Source organism: Globicephala melas, chromosome 5 (genome assembly GCF_963455315.2).
Source record: "Globicephala melas chromosome 5, mGloMel1.2, whole genome shotgun sequence".
NCBI lineage: Eukaryota > Metazoa > Chordata > Mammalia > Artiodactyla > Delphinidae > Globicephala > Globicephala melas.
Genome location: NC_083318.1, coordinates 119,930,005 through 119,951,323, shown reverse-complemented (window position 1 = coordinate 119,951,323; position 21,319 = coordinate 119,930,005). Strand labels below are relative to the sequence as shown.

Genomic DNA, 21,319 nt, shown 5'->3' with positions numbered 1-21,319 from the left:
GAGTGTGGAGAAAAGGGAACCCTCTTACACTGTTGGTGGGAATGTAAATTGATACAGCCACTATGGAGAACAATATGGAGGTTCCTTAAAAACTACAAATAGAACTACCATATGACCCAGCAGTCCCACTACTGGGCATATACCTTGAGGAAACCATAATTCGAAAAGAGTCATGTACCACAATGTTCATTGCAGCACTATTTACAGTAGCCAGGACATGGAAGCAACCTAAGTGTCCATCAACAGATGAATGGATAAAGGAGATGTGGCACATATATACAATACAATATTACTCAGCCATAAAAAGAAATGAAATTGAACTATTTGTAGTGAGGTGGTTGGACCTAGAATCTGTCATTCAGAGTGAAGTAAGTCAGAAAGAGAAAAACAAACACCATATGCTAACACATATATATGGAATCTAAAAACAAGAAAAAAATACTGGTTCTCATGGCCTAGGGGCAGGACAAGAATAAAGACACAGATGTAGACAATGGACTTGGGGACACGGGGAGGGGGAAGGGTAAGCTGGGACGAAGTGAGAGTGTGTCATGGACATATATACACTACCATATGTAAAATAGATAGCTAGTGGGAAGCAGCTGCATAGCACAGGGAGATCACCTTGGTGCTTTGTGACCACCTAGAGGGGTGGGGTAGGAAGAGTGGGAGGGAGATGCAAGAGGGAGGGGATTTGGGGATATATGTATACGTATAGCTGATTCACTTTGTTATACAGCAGAAACTAACACAGCATTGTAAAGCAATTATACTCCAATAAAGATGTTAAAAAATAATAATGCAAAAAATATAATATTTCACTTTCACATTTTTCAATAAAAATAATGTAGTTTCTTCACTAAAAAGAAAAGAAAGAAAGATATACTCACTACAAGAATGAGCATTTTCAAAGTAAGCAACTGCATAGCTGGAAATGTAGCCCCTATTAAAAGAACTATGGCTTAAAACAAAGAAAATTCTCCTTTGAGGCTAAATGCTCTGAGATTAAAAAGTCAGAAAAAACGAGATAAGATTTTAAGGTAAAGGTATGAATATATATCTGTATCCCAAAAATGTTTACACTTTCTCTGCAGGTTTTGGTGTCAGTATTCTTTCAACCCACTGTATCCAAGTAATATGCATTTCTAGATTTCTGGTTGTGCATACTATGAGTAAACACAATCTGAGTACCTTTATTTGTAAATGTGACTCTTAATCATTATCATTACATTGGAATGGCTTATTAAGAGAAGTCTTGAACCTAGCTTAAAGAATCTGAATAACTAGGTCCAGGGTAGTCCTACCTGAAGGCAGAGGTATTAACCAGTATATAATATGTCTTATCCAACCCTAATATTCCTAAAAGTCTATGTAAATAGAAATATAAATTTAGTTTTTGCAAGTCAACAGTGTACACCTTCCTATGAAATAGGAAGTGAAGCCAGGGAGATGCCAACCTGAGTTATATTGTCATATTTCTGCAGGAGTAGAACCCATGACTGAAGTGTGAAATTTAGATGTTCTAACTTAACCCGAAGGGACTAGACCAACATGATATATTTAGCAGTTTCTTAATATGGACTAATAAAATATTATAGGGAGGTAGCATAGTAGAATGTGTAAGAGCCTGAAACTTCACTGGGTTCAAATCCTGGCCTCTTCATTTACTAGCTTTTCAACCTTAGATAAGTTACTTAACCTCTCTGACCTCCAGTTTCTCTTCTGCAGAACGAGGATATTAATAGTAGACCTGCATCACAAAGTTGTTGTGAGGATTAAATCAGCTAATATATACATATAAAATCACTCAGAACAGTGTCTGCCATATAGTAAACTTTATATTAGTTAAATATTATTATGTGAATCTGTATCAAGTGAACCACCTTTTGGGATTCTGATATTCCTCACTATCCTTCGTGTTTCTCAGGAGTGAATTGGTTTAGGGATGAAGAAGTGGAAAAGACTGATTAAGAGAAAACTCAGATTGAATAGGTAAATCTAGTACTCTGTCATTGTAAATGAATCTTGGGGCCCATTACTATGGTAACTAATAGAAAATTTTCACTAAAAATTTTAAATAATTCAAAAGTGTATTTTATATTAATTACTTTTGAAAAAGGTTAAGTACGTAGTATTTATAGGTAGAATCTTGAACAAGCTTTATTTTTCATGTTTTTGAATATTATTATACTATGTGAAATTATACATCTGGACGTGACTGTTTGCAGATGATATCCAGATTCGATTTTACGAGGAGGAGGAAAATGGTGGAATCTGGGAAGGATTCGGAGATTTTTCCCCCACAGATGTTCATAGACAAGTAAGTGGATGATGATGGCGATGAAGATGATTCTACATTTTCTGCCTTATTGAAATTCACTAGTTTCCATATATAAAACAAGGAAAAATCATAAATATTTATTTAACTTTCATAAAAGAGCACTGTGTCTTGCAGGTGTTCCAGAAAAGTTACATACCATAGAATTATGGGCAAGGCTGTATTAGACCTTGCAAGGCATTTCATTTGGGTGTCTGATCAGCTAGCCACAAGGCAGTGGCCCTTAGGTCCTTTAGTAGAAATGTTTTAAGTGTTGTATTCATCTGTTCAGGCTTCCATAACAAAATATCATAGACTGGGTGGATGAAACAAAAGAAATTTGTAGCTCATGGTTCTGGAGACCAGAAGTCCCAGGTCAAGGTCTGACAGTGTCAGTTCCTTGTGAGGGCTCTCTTCCTGGCTTGCAGACAGGCACCTTCTTGTTGTGTCCTAACAGGGCAGAGAGAGAGTAAGCTCTCTGCTCTTCTTTAAAAAACAGTAATCCTGTCCAATCAGGGCCTTGCCCTTATGACCTCATTTAACCTTAATTCTTCCCGTAAAAGCTCTATCTCCAAATACAGCCACACTGTTAGGGCTTCAACATACGAATTTTGGGGGCACACAATTAGTCCATAACAATGTTCTACCAGTGTAATATGCGGAGACCTGTTAAAAGGGTATTCTAATGAAAAGTGTTGAAAGGAGGAGTCTTCTAGTTGAGGCTGATGTCATCATGATAAATCAAGATCTCCTGGTGACAATTGAGTATACGACTAAGAGATGAAAATGCTGAATCCTCATCTTAATGATTACACTGAACGATTGAGGAATACAGTTTTCACAAAAAGTTGGAAACAATCCAAATGTCTATCAGTAAGTGGCCAGTTAAATAAATTATGATGTATCTATGTGATGGAATATTGTGCAGTTATTAAAAAGAATGAGTACTCTATGGACTAATATGGAAGAGTCTCAAAGATACAACATTAAAATTTTTTAAAAGGTAGATATAAAGCAAAGTGTATATAAAAAAGATTCTATGTTTATGTTTACATACGCATAAAGAAACTCTGGAAGAATACAACAGAACAGGGAGGGACAGGAATGGCAAGGAGAATTTTCAGTGTACACCATTGTATACCTTTTTATATTTACGAAGCTTGATCCATGTGAATACATTACATAGTCAAAAAATCCAGCTAAAACATCTTTGAGGCGGGGTGTTAAATGCTGACACTGCGTGGCTGCTCAAAGCAGCGGGCCCCTCAGCACCGGTGATTCGGCCCCAAGCATAGTTCAATGAAAAAAATACGTTTTGTTACAAACGCATTAAAGCTATAAGGTGAGATCACATTTTGATAGCATAATACTTTTATTATTGCTCGGTTCTTATTTTATCATTTCTATCATGATTTTCTTTTAAATTTTTTGTCTAGGAGTCCATTTTTAGGTTTCCAAACATTTAAAAGATGTTTGGTTGATGATTTCAACATTATATTGTGGTCATAGAAGGTGGTCTTAGATATAAGTTCTTTGAAATTTTTTTGTCTTTCTCTGTGACTCTATGATCAGTTTTTTTAAAATGTTCCATGTGTACTTGAAAATAATTATATCCTTTCTTTTTTGTTTGGTGGAAGGTTCTGTATATAACTGTTAGCTTGAACTTATTAATTTTGTGGATCAAGTAAAAAAAAAATCCAGCTAAAAACTGTGAAAATGCCTGACTATTCTGGCACTGCCAGATATCAGTGAGGAGGCTGTCTTATGGGTGTTACCGAATGCCCTGTGTATGCCTAGAGCCTTGGCCATCCTCACCTCACAATACACTGACCCTGTCATGATGTCTCTCTTACAGGGTTTAGTTTTTTGTCTTCATTGGCTGGCAGGCAGGCTGGTAGTAGTACCACCTTCCTCACTCTCTCTTTCCACGACTAGCCTTTCTGATATTGCTGTAAATAATCTTGGAGGATTTTAAGGCTAATTTGGAAAAGGAGAAGATGTATGCAACGTATTTTATTCACGTGATTATTTATACTGAAAGACATTGGAAATTTTAGACGAGTGAACTAATGAAGTTTTGCAATACATTGGCATAATCTTATATTTCAGTTTCACATTGGCAATTTAGTAAAAATGTATGGGTATAGAATTCTAAGGTTGTAAATTTCTCTAAGGTGTTATATACTTTTTAGTACCTTGTGTCTAAACGTTGGGCATAAAGAGTGTGTTTAATGAGTAGCGTTGCTGGAAAAGAAGTGTAGTCCTACTCCAACATTTGGATCTTTGTATCCTGCAGTTTGCCATCGTCTTCAAAACTCCAAAGTATAAAGATGTCAACATTACAAAACCAGCCTCTGTGTTCGTCCAGCTTCGGAGGAAATCTGATTTGGAAACCAGTGAACCGAAACCTTTTCTCTACTATCCTGAAATCAAGGGTAACTTGGTTGTTTAAACACTTGTGCTTGTTGCAACAAGAGGATGGTCTGATTAGAAAAGATCAGGTAGTCTCCTCCTTTGAACAGCTTCCTAGTAACTGGTTTCTGGGTCCATGGTGCTTCTTTTTAGAGAAGAAAGAAGTAATATATGATTTGGGGGTCATAGAATTAAGTCTAGCCTTTTAAAATAATGTTATTTCATTGAGTTTTATATGAGATTTAGACATTTGAAAATTCTCTTTGAATTTGAGAATCTATCATTTATTGACTACCTCAGGGTTCAGGTAGTTGAGATGAAAAGATAAGGCTTGTTGTGTAGGAGAATCAGCCACTCTGTCAACTGGCCTCAGGCACCATGCACTGCAGAGCTATAAAAATGAATAAGGCAGCATTCTCTTCCTCACAAAGGACACACCGAGAAGGGGAGATCATAAGTCTCCTTCAGTTGTTACAGTGAGGTGTCCACAAAAACGTAGAAGAATGCAAGGAGAACGAACCTTAGATTCTGAAGAAGCCACCAAGAAGAAGGCTTCTTCAAGGTCCTGAAAATTAGCGATGTATTTCAGTAGTTGAGTGTGCAACAGAGAAGGAAAGGGTTTCCTAGACTTAGGAAACGTGAGGAGCTAAAACAGCTAGTGTTTATTCAGGGAGAAGTGAGCATTATGAGCACTGAGATGCACTCCTGGAGGCCACAGCAGGTGAGGAAGGCCGGGGCCAGGCTCTGTGGGGCTGTGATTGGCACCTAAAGAGTTTTGCATTGACTCTGGAAAGGGGAATGACCAGGCCAGTTTGGATTTGGAATGATGCCTCTGATTCTCTCTGTAGACACTGAAGAGACTATCTGGGCAGCAGACAGTGAGTCAGAGGAGGAATGCAAGAATCCAAGTGAGCAATGGTGAAGTTAGTGAAGGTCTTAATGCAGTGGAGTGAAAGGAGAAGGTGGATTCAGGAGGCAGTGCAGGGATGGTGTCAAGAGGACCCAGGTGCTGGTTGGGGTAGGGGGTGAAAAGAGAAAATCAGGAGTCCTGGACGGTTCTAGGAATCCCAGCCTGGGAAGGCTGTGATGTGGTTGAACTGATGAAGAGTCAAAGGAGCAAAAGTAGATCTGGGTGGGCAAAGACAGAGTTCAGTTTAAAGCATGCTGCATTTTAGGTCCCTGTGGCAGATTCCTAACAGGCCATTCAAAAGGCAGGACTGGAACTCCAGAGAGGGCAGGGTGGGAAATTCACACTGAGACTCCTCTCGGAATGAGGGTAACAGGCCTCAAAGGTTATTTGTTAACCTGGAGTCCACTCACCCCTATGGGGCTCCATGGCTAGAAGTGTACTTTAAAACAATTAGTTTTTTTTGTAATCCTGTTTTGAATTTTACATACTAAAAACTGTGATTCTAAGAAGAGATCCGTAGACTTCACTAGACTGCAAAAGAGGCTGTGGCACAAACATAATTAGAAACCCCTGGACTAGAGGGAAGTGAGACTGGGGAGGGACAGGGCGCCCAGGTCCTGGCTGAGGCTGGAACCCACAAAGGTGCCGCAGCAACGATCCACATGGCTGCTAATCCTGTGATAGCAACATGGGATGGGGGATCTTTGAGGAGGGCTTTCTTTTCCTAGAATTCATGTGGCAGCAGCATTTAGAAAACGGGTCTGTGATTTCTTGTTTCTTCTCTGAGCTTGTGGCCCCTCCACTGATGGGTCAGATGTACAGTGCATTCCGTTACTGGTGCTTTGAAAACACTGTCAGCAGAGGATCCTTTTTTTTCTCTCCACGTGACATTTCGTGCGAAATCCCAGTATATAAACCGGAGAGGCTTGAAGTGGAGGTGGCAAGTCCGCCCACTTGGCTCGTCCAGGAAGGAGGCTTACCTCTCCGCACTTCCCTCCCTGCCCAGGAACCGCCTGAGGGCTTCCGAACGGGCCTTCGGCGTGAAGTTTGAAAATCCCTGCTTTGGATTAAGCACCCTTCTTTAAAAGTAGACCCAGAAGAGAAACAGAGCAAAATTGTTTTGCAGTTTCTGAGGGGAAAAAAAAAAAAAAAAGATTTCTTCTCCTAAAATGCGTGTTCAAAATAATGTCAATTTTTCTAACACAGAGAATCAGATAAAAAAAAGGAAACCCAGATTACCTACACATGTGTAAGCCTAGAAATACTCAAAGCTGAGCTTGGTTTCTAGGCTGCCTGTGTCCCTTTCCCAGTGGTATCGGTGCCTGAAAAGAGTCTGATACAGCAGGGACACGTTCAGACTATTACTTTCTTTGCTACCCTCTTATGGTAGGAGCTATCCAGGGCTGGAATTAGAGAATGGGGTCTCCTGAAAGTTCAAAATCTCACCTTTATGCATCAGGCACTTACCTTCCAGGTTGTCATTGACTAAAAGCTCCATCTATAAGAACAGTATAGAAAACCATCTGGAAAAATAAGAGTTTGTAGTTGAGCTCCACAGAAGGAATGGCCAACATGTATTGTGGTTGAGTTGTTGTGAGACTAGAACAATTTTATTGAAGATAACAAATTACCTCAGTCTAGAGAACCTTCTGGATTATAAAATCCCAAGTTGAAATAATCACGAGGACAAATGATTGCACCAGGCCTGTGTGACTGGCCAGAAAAGTAGCAGGCCATTTAGCATCCGAGTCGCTATGTGAAGATCAATCTAAACTATACAACCCAAGGAATCATTGTGCTCCTTTCTCAGAAGTCCTTGAATATACCTTCCACTGCCCCCAGCCCCTGCAGTCACTCCTGAACTCATTGCTTCATTTTATATTCTTCACTTATTTTTATCAATATGTAAAATTATCTTACCTATTAATTTATGTGTATATTGTCTTCTTCCTACCTGTGTTCTTTAGGTCACAGATTTGGTCTTTCATATTTATTGCTACATCTCGGACAACGTAGGTCACGTAGTAGATGCTTGTTAAATATCTGAGAGCTAAGTTATTGTTTGACCAACCAAGTTGCCATCCTCACCCGAAAGACTAGTAACTTGTTGGGTGCCACCAGTTAAGACATTAGACAAAGAAATAGATCATATTCCTCTTGTTGTACAGAATCATGCAGCCCCGAACTCTGCATCCTTTATGGTCATTGACGTTGTGTCTCATAAAAACGTCATGGAGATGGTGGGTCCAGGAAGACAATCAAAATAATCAGGAGAGGGATGGTTGGCAAGGGAAGAAGAGGGTTGAGGAACTGTTATACAAAAGCAAAGAAAGACCATAATGACTTTTCAGTCTGAAAAGATGGAGATTAGGGAGAAACAGAATCATAATCTGTAGATTATGAAAGGTATGGTCAGGATAAATGCCGGCGTGTTTACTGGCAAACTACAACCCAGAAAGTGGGAATGAGATACTTTTAAGGCACATGCACAGCATAAGGTGGTAGAGGCTAAAAGTTTTATCAACATTTGTGAACTAAGCTGTTATCTTAAATCATCAGTTATTAAAGGAAGCAAAGATATGTTGGAGTGTTTCCCCCGAAATGGTGACCTAATATAATGGAATGCTCATTAGACCTTGTATCTGTTCGTCACTGAGCCCTGACCTCATACAAGTCCCTCAACATCCTAGCTTCGGTTTCCTCTTCTGTAAAAGTAGAACTTGTAGTGAGTGACCACTTAGGCCCCTTTTAGAATAGGTTGATGTTTCATAGTACATCCCATGGTCCACTGTCAAAAGCAGACCACAAGGGTAAGTAAACCCAGGGTGAAAATCCCCATGCTCAATTCCATGGCAAGCAAAACAAATGAAACCTCTATTTAAAAAAAAAAAGCTTGTCACATGGAATTTTCTATATCAGTTTCTTGTTATTAACATCTTAATGGCTGTAGGATAGTTAATATTTTTAAATTGAGTCTTAAAAATTCCCATTTTACAATGAAATATAACCAGTGAATGTCCCTGTTTTATAAGTCAAAAGGAGTACCTAGCAAATACCAAATGATCTCTTTGCTAGAAGGCGTGTCAGTAGATAACATTTATTTCTAAAGGTGAATATGTTGTCTGCCTTGCTCTTGTATTTCATATTTCTGATGAACTAATATCCCATGTGAGATCAACAGTTTATAGGATGAGTAATAATTGTGACTTAGTTATGATACAACTGATGGAGAAACTTTATCTGTCCAAAACCTTTGATAAGGAAATTGCTCAAGTTTCTCCACTTCGAGGTCACCCTTTCTGGTGGAAGCATGTTTTCTTCAGAGTTGACCCATGCTGGCTTTTTTCTTCCTAGCGAGTCTGGACAGGATCCGTTTTTAAAAGATTATTTTTTAAGGGTACTTTGCTACCCTACTTTCCCCTGCTTATCTTTCAACTGCACTTAGATGATCACGAGATAATCAGTACACAACAGCATTCTTTCTAGCCCTGAGATGACTGAAATGACGACAGAATTAGAAATAAGTGAAGATCTTTCTGAACATAAACAGTGACCAGAACTGATGTGAAGAATCAGAAATAGGACAGTTGTCAAGTATTGGGCTGCTGATTGAAAAAAAGAATACCATATTGACTGTTGATTTAATTTAAACAAAAACCAAAAACTTCTTTCAGTGCTTTATTTCAGAAGAGAGAAGGGAGAAAAAATATATTGGGTGGGAAAATCAGAGAAGGGAAAGAAAGGGAAACAGAAAGAAGAAACAAGAAAGGAACAATAGACCACAAAGGCAGTGGCAGAACTCACAGGGGCAGTGGAGCTGGTGAGAAGCAAAAGAAAAACAGAGCAACCACATGAGGAATGAGGGGGGAAAGTCTCAATAGTATCTAGACTTGGCCAATCAAAAATCTCAGAGGGCATCACTGTATTTTAGTCAAGTAGTGGTCTTAGACTTGCATGAGTCTTAGACTCTCGAGTTACCAATGACTACAGATCCATCTTTTATTGTCTTTCTGGGATGCACGCGTTTTTATTATTGTGGTGACCACCAAGGAACAGCCTCCAACACCTTATGTCTGCACTGTCTCTGCCTCTCACTTTGACTCTTTATTTTATCCTATGCACCAGCGACAGATGAATCTTTCTAAAATACCACCATATGCATGGCATTCCCCAGTTCAAAAACGTTCCATGGCTCTCCTGCCTGTAAATTAAATCCCTTAGGTTCATAATCCAGGTGCTTGGCAATGTGGTCCCAATCAGTCCCATTTCTCAAGAATTCCTCGTACTAAACTTTCACTTCAGCTAAGCTGATCCACTGCTGTTCTCATAAGCACGCAGTGCACATTGGTTCCTTCGTTACTTTCCCTCTACATCCCCTTCCCAGAACATCCTCCCTTTGCCCTCTCCTGATATAGAGTTGATTCTGGGAAGCCTTTTCCTGAATTTTCCAGCCCACAGAGACTCCCTAGAAGTCCTTCCTTGAACTCCTGGAACCCTAGTTGGCACCATGAATTTAACATATAGCATTTTAGTGCTTCGTCTCTAAGTCTTTCCCCTACAACCTTAAAATTATATTGGAGGGTTCTTGACAGCAAAGACATGATGTCATACTTCTCTTTATCCTCAGCACTTAGGTCATTGTAGACGCATAATAAATGTTAGCTGATTAGTAACAGTTGTTTTGTATGACCAAGTGAAAATGCTCAGTAATGCTGTTCTCATTCAGTATTTGCAGTCTCTTCATCTTTGATGGGCAGTCTAGTCTCTCACTAACTTGAATGACAGGGGGGACTTAAGAAACAGTGGCAGAGAGAATTTGGGTGTGTACTGTTCTGTGGTCCCTCTGAGGCTGGCTCTTGGTCTTTGTGCTTATTGGAATAAATATAATGCTTCTTGACATTTGGCGTCTCTTCCTCCTTGGGTGCTTTCTATTTCCCTTTAAGATGTTTAAAAATACCATCAGAATCAGTATTCTCTCTGTGGCTAGTAGTGGAGCTGAATCAATCTTTTCTCCTCTGGTTTCTCTTCCTTTAAATACAGATAAAGAGGAAGTGCAGAGGAAACGGCAGAAGCTCATGCCCAATTTCTCAGATAGTTTCGGTGGCGGCAGTGGGGCAGGAGCTGGAGGTGGAGGCATGTTCGGCAGCAGCGGTGGAGGCGGTGGTGCTGGAAGTACCGGCCCAGGTACGAACCAAGCCTGTTCTTTCACATCTGAAAGGGCAGATTTTCTTCTCCTAGATTTCCTTGTCTATGGGTTGAGTGTTGTGACATTACTGAACATGATATATTACATGACTTAAAATTTCCCAGCAAACTTTTTTCCAAAGAAATGCATGTTCATCTTATAATATGTAGATAGATTAATACCAAAAGCTGTAAGAAGGAAAAAAGTCACGAAGGCCAGTTACCCAAAGGATACCTCTTAACATTTTGGTATATTCCCCCCTCCTTTTTTTTTTGTTTTTTGGTACAGTTGTCTTGGTATTCTTTGGAAACATTGGAAAGGTTTCATATTATATTTGCACTATGTTGTAGATACATAAAATCCTGCCATCAAAGATTAACTATTGTTTTTTGGCAGGTACATACATTATAATACATATTTATACATTTCTCCAAGCACAGCTGTGATCCTTATTTTGCATAGTGTTTTAATCCATTTACTCGTATGACCTATTTATTATCATGATTGTGTATAGAGTCATGTATGCTGCTTTTTCCTAACGGTTTAACATAAGCATTTCCCGATGGTAATAGAAATTTTACATAAGCATCATTTTTAAGCATCATTTTAATGACTTGTAATAATTCATCAAATGAACAAACCGTAGTATAACTTACTTGAAGATTATTTCCTGTTTCTTATCTAAAACGTTTGCACTGAACTCCTCTATCCACATTGCTTTTCTTTTATTCCAGATAATTTTTGTAAATTAGATTCTCTGAAGTGAAATTACTACGTCAGAGAGTACGACAACTAACACTCACTGCTTCCCAGAGTTTTACCAGCTTGTGCTTCCAGCAGAAACGCATGAGAGTAACCAGTGGGGGCATGTTTCTCTTGAGGAGCCAGTATATGTTTCTGTATTTTGTTTTGTTCAGTTTTTCCCTCCAGGGGTTACTTGACTGTCTTCTGTGTCAGCAAGTCTGAGTTTGGGTGGCAGCCACTCACCGTTAGCCTCTCCCCTCCATGCAGGAGTGGGAGACTTTCTCCAGCATGAGCTCCTCCACGCTGCCCAGAGCCTGGGGTCTGCCTGGGTTGCCAAAAATGTAACCTGGCCAGAGTCGAATTCTGATCGTCCCAGCACCCCCAGTGATGTGCCTTATCACTAAGTCTCAACAGAAGGACCGTGTCGGGCACACCAAAGCCTGTTCTCACCAGAGGGAGGGACAGTAATGTTTGCTGAGTTTCTTTTTATTTAAAAAATCATCATGAGGTTTCATTTGTTTTGCTTGCCATTTCAGGGTATGGCTTCCCACACTATGGATTTCCTACATATGGTGGAATTACCTTCCACCCTGGAACCACTAAATCTAATGCTGGGATGAAGCATGGTAAGTAACACTTTTCTTTTTTTTTTAGTACTGAGAAAAGAACGAAAAAAATTATTTAAAAATTAATTAAAGCCAAAACGTTTTTTTTTAATCATTACTCACCACAACATTATCTTGAAAAAAAATTGATGAATGCCAGTAAATTAAGAAGATACTTCTTTTCCAAAAAATTATTATTTCCTATGGAGAGTATAGATTCTATTCCTGATACTATATTTAAATTTATACATTTACTTTGTACGTGGCATGAACAGGGGAAAGAAAAGAACATTAAATAGGGATATGGAGAGACTTGACTATTCAAACATAAAAAAGTCACCAAACTTAGCTGTTTTCTCTCTTTTTTCTTAAATACTACACTTTTGAAGACACTTAGAGGTTTATAGGGATGGTCTTCTCTCATCAAATGTATCCCCCTGGGGGCTTCCCTGGTGGCACAGTGGTTAAGAATCACCTGCCAATGCAGGGGACACGGGTTCAAGCCTTGGTCCGGGAAGATCCCACAGGCCGCAGAGCAGCTAAGCCCGTGCGCCACAACTACTGAGCCTGCGCTCTAGAGCACGTGAGCCACAACTGCTGAGCCCACGTGCCACTACTGCTGAAGCCCACGTGCCTAGAGCCCATGCTCCGCAACAAGAGAAGCCACCACAATGAGAAGCCCACGCACCACAATGAGTAGCCCCTGCTTGCCACAACTAGAGAAAGCCCACACACAACAACGAAGACCCAGTGCAGCCAAAAATAAATTAATAAATAAATTTACAACAACAAAAAATGTATCCCCTAATTAGCAGTTGTCACATCATGTGTTCATACTTCTGTTACATGTCCATTTTAGTGTACTCATTGAAGAAATAATACAACAAGGTCTTCTCATGTATTTCAACACCTGTTTTACGTCAGGTGCTTTTACATGTTTTAACTGTAATCTTTATGATTCCTCTGTAAGGAAAATATTAGTGTCTTCATTTTACAGACAGAGCACACCAAGGTTCAGAAATGATCATTCACTCACTGAAGGTACCTATCTGTTCGTGGCAGAACCAGGATTTGAACCAGGTCTGCCTGTAAAATCTCCGTGTTCTCATAGTAGCTGTCAGGTAGCATAGTAGGACCTGAAAGATTGTGATCAGAAACAGTGCACTGGATAGCTCCCACACCAAAGAATATGAATTGAGATCACATCTTCACAACCTGCTTGAGCATTAGGGAAAAAAATAGCTGCTCTGTTTTCAAGAACTTTAAAAATTCCACTTCCTTGCAATTCCTAGAAGAGCTTTATTTCATTTTTCTCCTTTACAGATAAACAGAATGAGGTGTACATTTTTAGAAATGTAAAAAAAAATTTTTTTAAGGTCTTAAATAAGTTTTCAGCACAAGAAAAAAGAATTTGTAACTATATATGCTGATGGACGTTAACTGGACTTACTGTGGTGATCATTGTGCAGTGTGTACAAGGACTGAGTGATTATATTGCACACCTGAAATTATTACAGTGTTATACCTCAATTTAAAAAAAGTTTTTTGCAAGTGACTTTAAAATAGCTCCAAAACGTGTTACTTATGACCATTTTAAAAGGAATTTTAAATTGTTGTTTTTCTTTTCCCTTTGCAGTAACCCTGCCTCCTACCTTTATCTGACCTTTGCTGAAACAGTGAATTATAACTTAATTAATAGATTTTACTGAGGAAAAAAAGCTGAATTTTTGCTTTTATCTTAGGAACCATAGACACCTCATCTAAAAATGACCCTGAAGGTTATGACAAGAGTGATGACAGAGAGGCCATAAATCTCTCCGGGCAGGCAGCAGAGACCACCAAGCAAGATAAAGAGTCCTGCAAGCGGGGCACTGAGGCTGATCTGGCGTACTCAGTAGGAGTAAAGGAGGAGAAGCACAGCTCCCAGGGTGAGTGAGCACACAGAGGACTGCACTGTACTGCTTGGTGAGGGCGTGGGTCAGTTCTAGGTGGACAACCTATTTCCAGAAGACAGGTTTATTTTCTGTTGACCTCAAGGCGATACATCAACATCTAGTTCAGCGTGCTCTTCAGAGCCCTGTGTGCCTTTTGAAAAGCATGTGCCAGGTTATTTTATTCACACTGGGATTTCCACTTTCCCAGTGTTATATATGAATATAAAGTACATAAATTTACATGTGCTTCTCCAGTCGTGGTCATGCAGTTTTAGGGTATCATGAGAGATAACCTAAATCATTTCCACCACAGATAAGAGAGAGCAGTTTGCATAACTTTGACAGTCTCCCTTCTCTCGACTGTCATACTGAAGTGGAATTTCGCCTGAAAATAAGGACTTTTCCCTTTATCCTGATGCCTTCTTTGAAGAATTAGGATTAGGAGGGACAGTGCATATTTGGAACCAGAACCCATTAGAGTATGTGTCATGGGTCTAGGTCATCCTAGATTATGCCTGGAAGACTTTTTCTGTAAGAGAAAGATAGTAAATATGTAGAGTTGTGGGCTACATATGGTTTCTATTGCATATTCTTTTTTTAACACCCCTTCAAAAATGTACCAACCATGCTTAGCTAGGGGGCCGTATAAAAGCAGGCCACACACTGGATTTGACCTGCAAGCCACAGTTTTCCTCCCGTTGACCTTCAGGAAGCAAAGTTTACAAAAACACCAATGGCTCTTGGAGAGTCTGTATCTCTGCGACAGAGACTGATTTTTGACACTTTTTGCCTAACAAGAGAGTCGTTCAAGACTCCCATGAAGGATTATTTCACCAAGAGATTATTTACAATTGTGGCAAAACCCAGTTAACATTATTTGGAGATTGATTGTTCCCCTTAAGATAACAGAAACTTCTGAATTTCTTTTCCCCGAACAGACTGTAGACAGATTTTTTTGAGGTCAGCCTCTATATTTGTCAGTGAGCCAATGTCCAGCTGTGCTTTTTCTAGTGAGCACAACCCAGAAGCCCCAAAAGGAGCATTTTCCACTAAGTCGATGTGTCTCAGGGTATCAGAACACTGATGCCGACAGTCGTGGCCTCAAGCATGGCATTCCTGTAGAGCAAGTCGAGTGAAACTCAACTGTGATCGTGATCCACTGCCTTGCAGATAACCTCTTTCTGGAGAAGGCTGTGCAGCTTGCCAAGCAGCATGCCAATGCCCTTTTTGACTACGCAGTGACAGGAGATGTGAAGATGCTGCTGGCTGTCCAGCGCCATCTCACTGCAGTGCAGGACGAGAATGGGGACAGGTAAGTCAGAACTTTTGCAAACAAGGGTTGTTTTAAAGGGGCGAAGAGAGAAAAGTATTGTATGCATGCTGGCTAGAAATGAGAAGACTTGATCAAAGTTATTGGGTCCTGCAACTGAAACACCCTCTCAAGGAAAATAATGTGTCAGTAAGGTTGAGTGGCACAGTGGCACAATCTCCTTCTCCTGTCCTGTGGCTGTCACCTCTTGGGCTCTAAAATAGCAAGGATACTCATCTAAGAGTACAGCACTCTGGGCGAGAAAACTAAGATGGGTGTGGGGAATGGTACTTTTTTTTTTTTTTTAACATCTTGACTGAAGTATAATTGCTTTACAATGGTGTGTTAGTTTCTGCTGTATAACAAAGTGAAACAACTATACATATACATATATCCGCATATCCCCTCCCTCTTGCATGTCCCTTCCCTCCCACCCTCCCTATCCCACCCCTCTAGGTGGTCACAAAGCACTGAGCTGACCTCCCTGTGCTATGCAGCTGCTTCCCACTAGCTATCTGTTTTACGTTTGGTAGTGTATATAGGGAATGGTACTTTTTGAAAAGCCCTGCTTGATTTGTTGGAATACGATTTAGAATCATATTTAATAAACAAGCACTTATTTATTGGAATAGGAATATTTGCTTTATTTATTCGAATAATGTAATGAAATTTGGTCTTACCAAATCCCTAAAGCGCTTGTTATCCCCGCTGCATATTTGTCATGATAATATTCTCAAGGAAAAGCCCAGTAGAGACAGCACAACAGCAGCAACAAAACCATTAGGAGGCCGTTGTCATGCTCTCCCAGTTACTGGTTCCTCTTCTACTGCCTCTGTTGACGGTCACCAGGCTGTGACGGAATCCGACTCCTGTGACTGCTCTAACCCGCATTGTGTGGGAGTCTAACATTCCAAGCACCGTGCTTCCCATTCCTGCTGTTACTGAGCTTGTATTTGCAAAGACACCTGGCTTCTTTCTAAAACGGTTCTCCTAGTCCTTTCATTGAGACTTCTAAAATGATCTCAAAAGCCTATAAAAATAACGAGTGACAGCAGCCCTCAAATCCAAGTCAAGTGCTTTATCTAAAACCTTCCCAAAATAGTGTCAGCAATGAGAAATCCTTCTCTGTGGAAGAGCTCTTGGGTGCTGTGTTTTAAACCTCAGTTTAAACACTGAACCAAATGCTTTAGGAAAGTGCCAGCCTCAGGGTTTCAGACAGAGACCTTTGTTCTCATTCCTTGCAGCTTAACCAAGGATGTGGTGTAACCACTGGCCTCGTTAATACAGTACGAGAGGAACCAGTACAGCCTTCTTTGTGTAAAGTCATGAACAGCAGAATGTTTTTTACAGGGTTAAATAATCCATTTAGCATTCAATAGCATATAATCACAAGAGAAAGCAGTTAACCAAGACAGGACAGTAGCATTTCAGGTGACTTTTTTAGGGACCTGCTGATGAGCCTAAGAAAGACGAGCATAGGTAAGTTAGAAAGGGACTGCTGGTGTTCGAAGGGAGGATTGTGGAAAGGGACACAGGCACATGCATTCAGGTGAGGGCACTGAGGGGAAGGTATAGACGTGTGTAAGGACCTGGATGCATGTGGAGAGGCTGGGGAGGTGGCTTTCCCTGCCCAAGCAGGAGATGAACCCTTAGAGTCCCCGCCCTGGACCCCAAACATACTCACGCAAGCAGGCCTGCGAGGCTTGTCGCAGCTGGAGGCCAGAGGGGTGAGACCTGGGGAGACCAAGGAGTCCTCGTAAGAATATAGACAAGGGATAGCTTTTGGCCTCACAGCTCAGCCCCTTGTTTTCACTGAGTTTATCGTATTCAGCTAATAATCTGAATCCTGTGGCCGTTAGTCATCACAGAAAATACAATGAAGAAAAAAAATAAAAAAGCTTCTGGTACTGGGGAAATTCCCACGAGGGTGTGAAAATCTATGGGGGAGGGGGAATGTGCTTCTGCTACAAAGTGCTGAGCTGCACATGGAAATTTTTAGGCAGTTTTTGAAGTACGACCTTTTTCTTGGTACATGTGCATCATGTCTGCGTCAGACTTTGGGCCCTTTTCAGCAGTCTTCTTCCAGCCCTACGGTTCAAAAGACAGGACTGAAACCCTGAAATCATTCATTTAAAAAATCTCTCAAATAACGAAGTCGCACTTTAGTTTTTCAGGCTCTCCTGAGTCAATGTTAATCCCAAGTAATATACACTTGCTATTTCCAAGAAGGTGGCCTGAATAAAATGACACCTAATATCTTTAGAGAAAAGCCAGCCTGTGCCTCAAATCCCGTATGTACTGCCTCCCTGGGATCCTCAGAGTGCTCTGCATCATAACCTGTCCATACTTCGGAGGGTTCATCCTCCTGCATGTGCATCTGCAACTCTACAGAGCAGTGCCCATGTGCCCCTGAAGCAGGAGAGCTTAAGGGATTAAGAGATGGCTTTGGGGCAAGACAGTCCTGGACTTAATATACGACCTGGATTGAGTTCTATTATACCCGTAAGTCTCACTTTCATCACCTGAAAAATAAGGATAATATCACCTACCTCATAAGATTGTTGTTGTGATTAGTCAGATACTGTATGTCAAGTGCTTGGTGTGGTCTGGTATTAGAAGCTCTAAACAAACAGTAGCCACTTTTTATTGTTGAGTCGTTTCCAATTAATTTTAAGTTTTCTTAACAATTAAAAAAATTTGTTCCTAGGAGTGATGATTGGCACCTGCCAATATTTTCAGCCTCATTAGTGTTCGCCCTAAGTTTGTTCAGTCGTCCTTATTTTAGTGCCTAAACTGTGTGCCAGGGCTATAAGGCTGACCCAGAGGGAACCAGCCTCTGAGAGGATCACAGGCCAGAGAGGAGGATGTATAGCAAACTGCAGTCGCTCAACCAAGCAGTAAACTTGAGGGGAGGCAGCTTGCTCTGCCTAGGAAGTTGAGGAAGTCTTCTCCAAGGATGTAAGGTTTGCACTGGCATATGCAGGATAAAGAGGTGCCGCTGAGGCAGAGAAGAGGAGCAAAACCATTGCAGGCAGAGGGACTGACTCGGTGGAGAGATACAGTTACATTGTTCCTTCAGAAGTTTGCGTCTAGAGTCTTCTCCCCATAGTTAAGAGCCTGACTCCATTCTCCCCTCTTGGGATCTAGGAAGATCTTAAAAAGCCACCACACTGTATTCGGGAGGAGGTGGCAGAGCTACGGGAGATATCTACACTCTTCTGAACAGATCCTAGTGCAGCCATTTTACACACGTCACCTGTGTGTCGGGGTAAGTCAGGGAAAAGTCAGAGGAGCAAGTGCAAGGCACAGAGGCAGAGCTGGGATTTGAACATAGGTTTCTGTGTCTCGAAGCCCGGGTTCCTTTACACCTCAAGGGTCCAAACTGAATGTCCCCAGAGACCAGAGAGCAGGCAGGTACTGGAAATGAGTAGGCAGTAAAGCCTCCCCACCTTGGATACAAGATGTTTCATAGATTCGAGACACCTGGGGGCCAAAGAAAACTAGGTATGAGAGCCAGATACAGTCTGGGAGTCTAATCCTACCTTGGGAATCTTTTTTTTTTTTTTCCATGAACAGTCTAGTTGATTATTGCCACTATATTTTTGTTCCAGTGTCTTACACTTAGCAATCATCCACCTTCATGCTCAGCTTGTGAGAGATCTGCTAGAAGTCACATCTGGCTTGATTTCTGAAGAAATTATCAACATGAGAAATGATCTCTACCAGGTAAGCAGAAATATCGAGGAGACAACTGTATAAAAATCCATCGTTTGTACATGTGTGCGTGCACGCGTGTTTCTTAACAGTAGCATATAACGTTAACAGTTAATAAAACAAAATGTCTCTGAAGGTAATATCTTAAAAGCCCATTACATGGGAATGTTCTTTTATGAATTAGGATCCTTTGATCTGTGGGTGCAATAGCAGTCACCCCACAATGAAATTCAGCATCCTGCTGGGGGACTGCAAACTTTAAACTTCAGAAATCTGCCAAAGCAGTCGATCCAGCATAGAATAAATATGTCACATCTGTCAAGAAAAAATGCAATTGAAGAAAAGTTAAGTTTGAAAAGCTAGTGATTTACAAGAATTTTGAAGTCTGCTAAACATGTTGACAGCATCTAGATTAAATGCATATCAAATGAAGGGTGCTGAATCAGAATACAGAAAGGTAAAAAGGTTGCTTGAGAAGGAAGAAGTGTCTTGCAGAAACAGAAAGCTCAAGGTGAAGAAAACAGGGGACACCAAAGGGATTTGCCCAAATCAGGTTTACACAGAAATTAGGTGGGTTCAAAAGCAGCTTCGGGACCTCTGTTACAGAGGTCTTCAAATATTTCAGATAGGGGAGTTGACTGGAGACTCAGTGAGGCTGCCTGTTGGGCACATGCAGATTTCAGGTGAGGAAAGGAGATTAAAACTGTTGGACAGAACCAAAGCCTGGATGCTGGGTGTAGGGAGCCGGCAGACCTGGACCAACCTGTCTGGCTAAGGGACCAAACAAGCAGGACGTGAGCAGGGTTCCGCTCTCCAGAGCTGCTCCCTCCTCCCTCCCGGGGCACTCTCTCTTCCTGCTGCCTTTCCCTGGCCCCCTCAGTCTTCTCTACAGACTCCTGGTCTTGCCGCCTTCTCGGCTTTCCTGTTTTCTCCTTCTCTTCACACGAACCAGAGTGACTTCCCAAACTTCCTTGGCCTCTGTGGTATGCTCGGATGCCTGAGTCGAGCACATCCCTTACTCTAAAAATACAGACAGCCATCATGCGTAATTATTTACACAGTAAAGGTGTCTGTTCCAGTTCTCAACTTTTTAAAGCAGGTGATGTGAATCATTTTTATTTCCTCAAAGCAGAAGTCCTGAAATGTTTACATGTATCTCTCGATAGATTTTTATCTGTGGACAGGTGTTTCCCGATAAGGGAAAGTAATGGATGTAAGGCGTTAGGCTTCTTCTTTGGCTGTCATGCTTAAGATCAAAGGAAAAATGAAGTTGGGGATTCTTCACTGACTCATAAAATAACTAGGATGAGGTCTAATTTTAGACATATATTTAAAGGATAGCTTCTTCAGATTTTCATACCATTTTGGGTGTTGCTGGTATTTGGAAAGTCATTTGGCCCTTAGAGCTTGACTCTCGCAGGCTTTTGGACTGATTGTCCCTTTTCACCATCCCAAGTGTACAAATAAAACTAGAAATGGGATGTTGTCACCTCTCAGTCCTCCTTTCGAAGGCAGCTTAACTTCACTGCCTGGAGGTCAGATTGAAGGAATTGCTTGTTTTTCTGTTTATAAATAGGACCTGCAAAGGACACCGCACAACAGGATATTAGTAGTTGTGATGTATTATGTGCCAAACTCCTTACTGTATCATTTGGGTACATATATTGAGACTCTCCAGTGTGCTGGAGACAAAAACTCTCAAACCACCACCTTTGACACTTGTGTGCCTTCTGATTTGGGGAGTCTCAGGAGAATGCAGGTCCGTTTTCCCCACCTTACGTTGTTCTCATTGATGGGCAAGGATTCGGGATCCCCCTGGTTTGCCTTTTAGGTCTTACACACACACCCAATGGCAACTTTTATTTGAGAACTAGAAACCCACTAAGATTTAGACTTTCATTTATCTGTTGTAAACGTTTCCTCTTAGCTATTCGTGATGGGAAATTAGTTCCCTAAGTAATGTGGATTATTTGGCAATTGTCTTAAACATTCTCCCAGAATACCTTTCACTAATCTTAGTACATTTCTGTGGCCATCTGTCACGATCAAATCTCTCTGCCACCCACCCTCTAGAGAAAGACACACTCAAAATAATCCAAGTGCATAGGGTTAAGATTTTTCTGAAAATACTTCTGAAACCTGTTCCCTTTAAACCCTCTTTTCCTCTCCCATTTCCCTCCCCACAACAT

General features: G+C 40.8%; 2 protein-coding genes across 4 annotated transcripts in view; one reads left to right on the top strand and one right to left on the bottom strand.

Moving 5' to 3' along the window:
* MANBA (mannosidase beta) overlaps window positions 1-21,319 on the bottom strand; it is a 589,447-nt gene that overhangs the window by 407,354 nt on the left and 160,774 nt on the right. The window lies entirely within an intron of this gene.
* NFKB1 (nuclear factor kappa B subunit 1) overlaps window positions 1-21,319 on the top strand; it is a 122,307-nt gene that overhangs the window by 85,977 nt on the left and 15,011 nt on the right. For all 3 annotated transcript variants that reach the window (XM_060299752.2, XM_030845109.3, XM_030845108.3), the window contains 7 exons: window positions 2,229-2,320; window positions 4,614-4,752; window positions 10,680-10,823; window positions 12,105-12,194; window positions 13,916-14,101; window positions 15,278-15,419; window positions 19,028-19,142. In XM_060299752.2, the coding sequence (XP_060155735.1) occupies window positions 2,229-2,320; window positions 4,614-4,752; window positions 10,680-10,823; window positions 12,105-12,194; window positions 13,916-14,101; window positions 15,278-15,419; window positions 19,028-19,142 (908 nt within the window). The remainder of the gene's footprint in view (window positions 1-2,228; window positions 2,321-4,613; window positions 4,753-10,679; window positions 10,824-12,104; window positions 12,195-13,915; window positions 14,102-15,277; window positions 15,420-19,027; window positions 19,143-21,319) is intronic.